Source organism: Pollicipes pollicipes, unplaced genomic scaffold (assembly GCF_011947565.3).
Source record: "Pollicipes pollicipes isolate AB1234 unplaced genomic scaffold, Ppol_2.1 Scaffold_4881;HRSCAF=5763_pilon_pilon_pilon, whole genome shotgun sequence".
NCBI classification, from domain to species: domain Eukaryota; kingdom Metazoa; phylum Arthropoda; class Thecostraca; order Pollicipedomorpha; family Pollicipedidae; genus Pollicipes; species Pollicipes pollicipes.
The window spans coordinates 51,680,059-51,687,706 of NW_023596576.1; the positions used below are offsets into that span (position 1 = coordinate 51,680,059).

At 56.4% G+C, this 7,648-nt stretch overlaps 1 protein-coding gene and 1 long non-coding RNA gene across 2 annotated transcripts; both read left to right on the forward strand.

Annotated features, from left to right (window-relative positions):
• The first annotated feature begins 1,330 nt into the window (after nucleotides 1–1,330).
• On the forward strand, nucleotides 1,331–5,798 carry LOC119101020 (uncharacterized). Its single transcript, XM_037224263.1, has 4 exons — nucleotides 1,331–1,365; nucleotides 3,182–3,328; nucleotides 4,117–4,363; nucleotides 4,795–5,798. Exons 3-4 carry the CDS (start codon nucleotides 4,248–4,250, stop codon nucleotides 5,297–5,299), a joined length of 621 nt encoding a protein of 206 aa, XP_037080158.1. The 5' UTR covers nucleotides 1,331–1,365; nucleotides 3,182–3,328; nucleotides 4,117–4,247; the 3' UTR covers nucleotides 5,300–5,798.
• A 417-nt stretch (nucleotides 5,799–6,215) lies between these two features.
• Nucleotides 6,216–7,373, forward strand: LOC119101021 (uncharacterized). Its single transcript, XR_005094494.1, has 2 exons — nucleotides 6,216–6,370; nucleotides 6,522–7,373. It is a non-coding gene; the product is annotated as an uncharacterized LOC119101021 (long non-coding RNA).
• The last annotated feature ends 275 nt before the right edge of the window (nucleotides 7,374–7,648 follow it).

Genomic DNA, 7,648 nt, shown 5'->3' on the forward strand with positions numbered 1-7,648 from the left:
GCGCGGTGCGCAGCTGAAATAATTGTCTAAGGCACCAGGGAAAACCAACACCAATAACTCATTGATACGTCAGGGACTGAACCCATTTGCGTTTGTGTCGTTTTTTGTCTCTTATGGTGCGTAGGTACTGTCAATGTAGCTAGGATGCGCTCGCAAAATCGCCCCTTCGCAAAACATGGTGGCCACCTCCTTGTCACAGATTCTGCCAACAACCTTGCGTTCCCATGACGTCTCTATGATGTCACACATGCCTGAATGACTTTCCCCCATAGGCGGCGCGTAATAACCTACACAAGTTCATGTGCATCAAACTCACAAACATGAGGATGTGAAGTCCTAAAAGGACGGGCCGTGAACTGCAGGCAACACTCATCAAAATCGCGGCCTCCCTTACAGAAGTAGAGCAGTTTCTTCACTGAATACATCTAATGACGTGTATCTGTATGGAAAGCCGAAGCCGGCGGAGCCGAGACTACCCGGCTAACATCATATTTTCACGACACAACCTGACGCCTGGTGCGGGTCATGGGGACATTCCGGCTCAACCATCTGTGTTTCCAGCAGTCAGTCGCGGGCATATAAAACAACTAATTGAGAAGGCGGTGTATAATATAAACGGCAATATGGATTTGTTTTTTATACGATGGGGCGTCTCCTCGAAGCACTACACAAATGTGTATCCTGCTGCCGGCCGACTGCCACCTATAATACAGAAGTACCTGTCTTTGTCAAAAGGTGTCGCTGCCACCAAAAGGAGCGTTCGTTCTCTGCAAAATTTTGCATACCACATGGCCTCAAACGACTTAACACCTCTTACGAAAACGGACAAACACTAACTGAACAGGATTGCGGAAAGCTATTGGTATTCTAGAAGTGATGCTGCATTATGACGCCTAGTAAACACATACCTTTACCCAACCACACGCCCAACCACACGCCCAACCACACGCTGACGTGTGCAACGCCGGGGCCTGCGCTCCCAGATACAACCCGCCACGTCCAGCCCTTCGAGCTTCATTAGGAGGGGGTAAGGACCGGCACGCCAACCGGCGATGACCAGGAGGCGCCGCGACTTGACCGACCGATAACCGGCGGCCACAAATCTGTTCTGACGTCACAACAGCGTGTTATCGGGCGTGTGGCGCGGCGGCCGCTCGACGCGCGCGATAGCCGACCAGCGGCGACCGCGGCCGTAATGCGGCTGCACCGGGCCGACCCGCGGGCCATGCTGACCGTGCTGCTGTGCGCGCTGGCCGTCTGGACGCCGGCGGCGGGCGGCGCGGCGGCGGACGCCTGGCCGGGCCGCCTCGCCGCGCTTGCAGCAGCAGCAGGCCGGCCAGCAGCCGCTGGGACACCTCTTGGACGGTAAGACGGCCCCGCCGCCGCGTCGGCGCCGCAGCCGGAGGCGCAGGTGTGTTGGTCCAGGTTGTTTTGGTCCTAGCCTAGGTCGAACTCTCACCTGAGAGAGGTACGGCCGGATCTGGTCCGGTCTGGTCCGTCTGAGCCTAGTTCCGATGACTGGTGTACTGCACCAACTGTAACGATAAACTAAAGATACTCTTGATTCACACGATATTGGGTTATTTACAACGTCAGGGAGGATTAGCATTCCAATGTGTACATCAATAGTCATTTAAGTACATAATTTCTTGCCCATTTACACCACATTTACATTTCTTGCCCATTTACATCACGTCGTCATCCCGTGGGCCCGGACCAGCTCACGACAGACTTACAAGGTACTGAACCTGTTACCCCCTGGGTTCAGCTCAGCTTTCCTTGTCCGGATATCGGTATTACGGTGACATTTCGTACTGTGTGCTCGGCTCCTGCTATCTGGGGCCGGGCTGACTGCCAGTCGGTATGTCGGTAGGTTGTTGTGTTGGAGTCTGGATATCGGTATTGCGGTGACATTTCGTACTGTGTGCTCGGCTCCTGCTATCTGGGGCCGGGCTGACTGCCAGTCGGTATGTCGGTAGGTTGTTGTGTTGGAGTCCGGATATCGGTATTACGGTGACATTTCGTACTGTGTGCTCGGCTCCTGCTATCTGGGGCCGGGCTGACTGCTAGTCGGTATGTCGGTAGGTTGTTGTGATGGAGTTGGAATCTCTAGGGACCAAAAAGCCACCGACTCCTTTCATTTATACACACTCCTGCCTCCCTCTGACTTTCTCGAGCCATGGCTTACAATGGATCACGTTTGGTCGTTTGATGCTCGGTTCCTTCATCATGCATCGTATGCATCTGCCAGGAACACAAGTCTCGCCACACCGATTTCAGTGTGGGGGACGAGATCTGCACCCTTGACGATCTCACCATGCTGTCGCGTGGGTCCTCTGGCACCGATGAACCACAGCGGCCAGGTGTTTCGCATGACGCACTTGTGAATATCACGAGTCGACGAGGCTCGGTGGAGGACTTTGGGCTTGTTGGATGCATTATCAAGGGCGACCGCCTAATAGCGGATTATACATTCTGACGCGAGCACTGGCCACATGCTGTTATGTAACGCCTTCCCAACTACCTGTTGGTGACATATATCTGCACGCCGCTCAGCAACAGACGAAATTTTACTGCCAACGTACGACTACTTTTGTAACACAATTGCTCTAAGCTGGTTCCATCTGGCCATGAGTATTTAAGCCTTTCCTCCAACACCTCAGCATGAAAAATTTTGAAAAACAAAACAACCATTGCACACCTGTGCGTTATGCGACAGAAATAACAGCATTGTTTGGTTGTTACTGCTGTTAGTTTTTGCTACCAACGCACAAATGCGCCGGCCGTGGCGTCAGCAGTGACGTCAGAGCAGATTCGTTTTATTTGGCGTCATGCATTCCCCACATCCGCCGTCCTTCCTTGCAGCTATTTCATGATCTTGAATGCTTTTGTGCGCGTAGAAGGGGGAGGGGTTGTTCAAGGGGGCGGAGGTGGTATGCGTGGGCGTGGAATGTCGAGCATTTTTGAAAGTGATCACCATCGTGATCGTCCTTAATTTGAGCCTCTTCACTGTTACTGTTCACGGAAAGCAGTTGATGTCCACGGCAGCGGGAGCTTTTGTAGGTCTTCTTGCAATCGTGTCATGAGCAGAGTCAAGCGCCAAAATCCGTTGTCGGTTCATGGCAACCGGCGAACGTTAACAGACAGTGCATGTGCTCACCACCACGTCCGCTGTCGTCAGCATTCGTAGTCGCAGAGCCCCACACGTGCAACGGCACCTCCGACTGCTGCACACATCCCGAGTACTGCGTCTGCCAACATGATAACTTCTGCCTTTGCTCGGAAATCGCCTACTGGAGCGATGCGGCCGACCTCTGCGTGCTGAAAGGTGAGCCCATGCTGCGGTCGGGGCCGCTGCGCCACGGCGCGGACCGTGAGTTGGCGCCCGTACGGCCGTGTTCGGCTCTCCGCCGGCCCGTCCGATCCATCACAGGAGGCGATGCTGCCCCGGGTCTGGCGATGACCAAGGCGGTGTGGGGGTGGTGCTGCTCCGGGGTCACAGCGCTTGGTTCCCGTGCTGTCGTTCTGCATCCAGCGAAGCGGCGGCGTGGGGCTCGGGTGCAGCCTGCCGCGTTCGCCCGCTATGGTCGCTCGAGCTTGGTCCCGGTGTTGTTTGATCAGCTCTCCATTAGAACCGGCTATCGCATCCATCGCCCTAGGGCTTTACGTAACTATAACCCAGTGTTGAACCCATGGCGAGAGCTGGCAGCCGAGTCAGGGCTACGCAGCTGCCGCCATGCCCGTACACGGCACCGACGCATTCAGGAAAGCGTGCGGACAGAGTTAGGAAGCTTCTCGGGCTGTTTCTGCCTTGACATGGCCCAAGCTTCTATGGCGTCTCCCAGATCTGATCACTCAATTCGGGTCTCAGTTCAACCACAATTAGGAGTGTAGGAATCCGACATAATTGTGACGAATCTTAACACCGGTTTTCTTTTCTTTTGCTACCTCGCGCCGCAATGGAGACGATGTCCGAACTCCACAGTTGGGATATCCGAACTCCACAGTTGGGATATGCGCACTCCACGCGCCTCCAACCACCGTACGACGAACTTGGCGAAGACGATGTCCCGCACGCGTGACCCGCGGCATCACCCTTGCACTTTCCTCCCCCAGGTGATCTGGGTGCCAACTGTACGGTGGAGGCGTCCGTGGTCAGTGACCAGACGTGTCAACCCAAGCACAGCTCTTGCATTAGCGGCGTCTGCGTGTGCGACTTCCCGTTCAGCCCGGATGACAGTGGCGTCATGTGCGTGTCCATGCAGTCGGCATTCTTTAACACCACGATCCTCATCTCCATATGCATCCTCTTCGCCGTCGTCGCCATTGGCGTTTGCATGCAGGTCCGCAGCAACATGCAGAGGTGAGTGGTTGTGTCGCACTGCTCGGTGTGGCTTCGATACCGTCGGCTGGTGGCTGCGCCGTACCGCTCGAGAAGTTCTCACGATGGTTCGGCAGAGTGGACTGCGACATGACGTACCGGTCGGGGTGGTTCGGCAGAGTGGACTGCGACATGACGTGCCGGTCGGGGTGGTTCGGCAGAGTGGACTCTGACATGACGTACTTCTCGGGGGGGTTCGGCAGAGTGGACTCTGACATGACGTACTTCTCGGGGTGGTTCGGCAGAGTGGACTGCGACATGACGTACCGGTCGGGGTGGTTCGGCAGAGTGGACTCTGACATGACGTACTTCTCGGTGTGGTTCGGCAGAGTGGACTCTGACATGACATACTTCTCGGGGTGGTTCGGCAGAGTGGACTGCGACATGACGGACCGGTCGGTGTGGTTTGGCAGGGTGGACTCTGACATGACGTACTTCTCGGCGTGGTTCGGCAGAGTGAACTCTGACATGACGTACTTCTCGGGATGGTTCGGCAGAATGGACTGCGACATGACGTACTTCTCGGCGTGGTTCGGCAGAGTGGACTCTGACATGACGTACTTCTCGGCGTGGCTCGGCAGAGTGGACTGCGACATGACGGACCGGTCGGCGTGGTTCGGCAGAGTGGACTCTGACATGACGTACTTCTCGGGGTGGTTCGGCAGAGTGGACTCTGACATGACGTACTTCTCGGCGTGGTTCGGCAGAGTGGACTGCGACATGACGGACCGGTCGGTGTGGTTTGGCAGAGTGGACTCTGACATGACGTACTTCTCGGTGTGGTTCGGCAGAGTGGACTCTGACATGACGTACTTCTCGGGGTGGTTCGGCAGAGTGGACTGCGACATGACGTACTTCTCGGCGTGGTTCGGCAGAGTGGACTCTGACATGACGTACTTCTCGGTGTGCTTCGGCTAAGTAGACTGTGACATGGCGTACCGGTCGGGACGGTTCGACATCGTGGACTGTGATATAACGTACCTCAGTCTGGTGGGCAGCGTTGGTTGTTGCGTAACTTACCATTCGTTCTAAGTAACAATCGAGCCTTTAGCCCAACATGCCGATCACTGCCGGTACAGGGTCGCAGACGTGTTCAGCGATAGTTCTTGATGTAGTTCATGACATGGACGGTGGCGTTCGTGCGCGAGTTGACAGGGAAATATACTCTGCTCTCGTCATCATCCACTCTTGGTGGACGATGACGAGAACACTCGAGCACGTACCAGTGACAGGGACACGGGCACGGTGCGTCCGGCGAACGAGGAGTGCGACACTCGCTGCTGGCGGCCGGGGATGGGTAGTTAGCTGCACTCGTGTGCCACTGGACAGCGACGCTCGCATGTCGGCTGCGCCTCGACAAAGATACTCACGAGTCGCCAAATGGTGGCGATATCTATTTTTTGTTCCGCCGTTTGCGTTTGCGTATCAAGTACCAGTAACAGTGACAGCTGTTTGTTGGTAACTATCGAGATCATTCTACGCAGGCCGCAAAACAGAGGCCGGACACCAGCATGACGGATGAGAGTGCAAAACACCCGTGTGCCGCTATCAGCGTGACGGACTTCCCTGTGTAGTTGAACAATACCACACACACTCGCCTTGTCAAACAGCGGCGTGCACATCGTGCGTCAGCACATCGGGAGGGGGCACTCGCATGTCGGTAATCAGCGTCCCTCTCGCGTGTCGGTGGACAGCGCCAGCGACGCCCTGCATTGCTGGGGTGCTAGTGTCGCCGCTGACGCGTGACGGCGCCACCGGCGCGCCGACAGGCGGCTGTACATGCAGCACTACCAGCGTCACCGGCGCCGCGAGGCGCGGCTGCCGCGCGTCGGGCCCCGCCGCGACCGCAACGGCGCGCGCCGCTACTCGGAGGAGAACGAGCCGGACGAGCCGCCGCCTCCCTACGTGCCCATCTTCACCACCCGGTCGTCCGGCGACTGGGGCAAGCTGCCCACGTACCAGGAGGCGACGACCGGCCCGGCCGGCACGGTGAGTCACGTGATGTGTGACCAGGGCGGGGCTAGCAGCTGCGTGTGCTGAGACGGGCCGAAGACGAGCGCCTTGGAAGGTTAAGAATTTTCGCTGTAATGGTAGAAACTTCTGTGGGAGTATTCGGCATCACACAACCTATCTTTTTCAGAAGAACGATGCATTTGAGATGGAAGAGGGCACAGCGGCGGGTACGGGGGAAACGTCGTCAACTCACGGGGCAGCGGCTGGGCCAGGGGCGGCGGCCGAGTCAGGAGCGGCGGTCGAGCCAGGGGCGATGGCGACGGCTAGAAACTTCCAACCACAAACACAGCACTCCCTGACCCCACCTGCGCCGCACCCTGAGCGCCGGAACTCCTGAGCTTGGGAGCGAGCGACCTCTGGCGAGGGACAGCGTGCAGTCTGAGCGCTCAGGAGAGTCCCTCCTCGCCCGCCCCGGGATCGTGCCGGCGGTCAGGCGCGGCGGCAGCGCCTCGTGTCCGGACGGATGTCTCAGACCTCCGCTCCCGGTCCCCTCGCCGCCAGATGAACTTCAGCGCGCGCGGCCGGTGCACCAGATCCCGACCAGACTGCTCAACGAGCATCATCACGTGACGGGTGGTCGTGTCGTGGGTCACGATGCTGTTGGTGCGGTTGACTGGTGTTCGTGGCTTGGTTTTGGATGTGCAATGTCTTGCTGTATAACAATCGCAGGGGGCTTTACCTGGATGTAGGTATTGTGTATGTGTTGTGATTGGTGTAGGCGATGCTGCTGCCTGTTTTATCAATGGTCTGATAAGCTCAAGGGGTCAGACGAGTTCGTGGCAGCTTTTGCTACCACAAGGTACTATACGCTATGACCGCTGATGCGTCCAAAGCCACGTATTCCTGAGGGAATGAACACTGGACAAGGAACCACTGTAAACTCAATGTGTCACGATTTCATTTGTGCGATCACACCATGTGGCAAGATCATGCCCGGCCCGACATTTTGTTCCATTCTAAATACAAACGTGACGCACAACGTTGTTGGTAAAGTGATTCGCCGCTCAAGTCTGGCGAGCTTGGTCAATCTCCTGGATAGATTCAAGCTGGCAAGTTAATGAGATTGTTGGAATGCATAATACTAACGAGCATCCGGCCCCATCTAGATAGTTTCAAGTTGGCAGGTGAATAAGATTGTCGGAACGTACACTGACAAGCATCCGGCCCCATTTCACATATTGCGGCGATTTCAGACGTCAGGTGATGCTGTCGTTTCAGCGGCACTTTGTTTTATATGTCAAGATTTGGGAACTG

Excerpts from the sequence above, each read along its gene's own strand:
- LOC119101020 (XM_037224263.1), top strand. The coding sequence starts at position 4,248 with ATGTGCGTGTCCATGCAGTCGGCATTCTTTAACACCACGATCCTCATC. Across the intron at positions 4,364-4,794 it reads GTCCGCAGCAACATGCAGAG|GGTGGACTCTGACATGACGT; the intron begins GTGAGTGGTTGT and ends GTGGTTTGGCAG.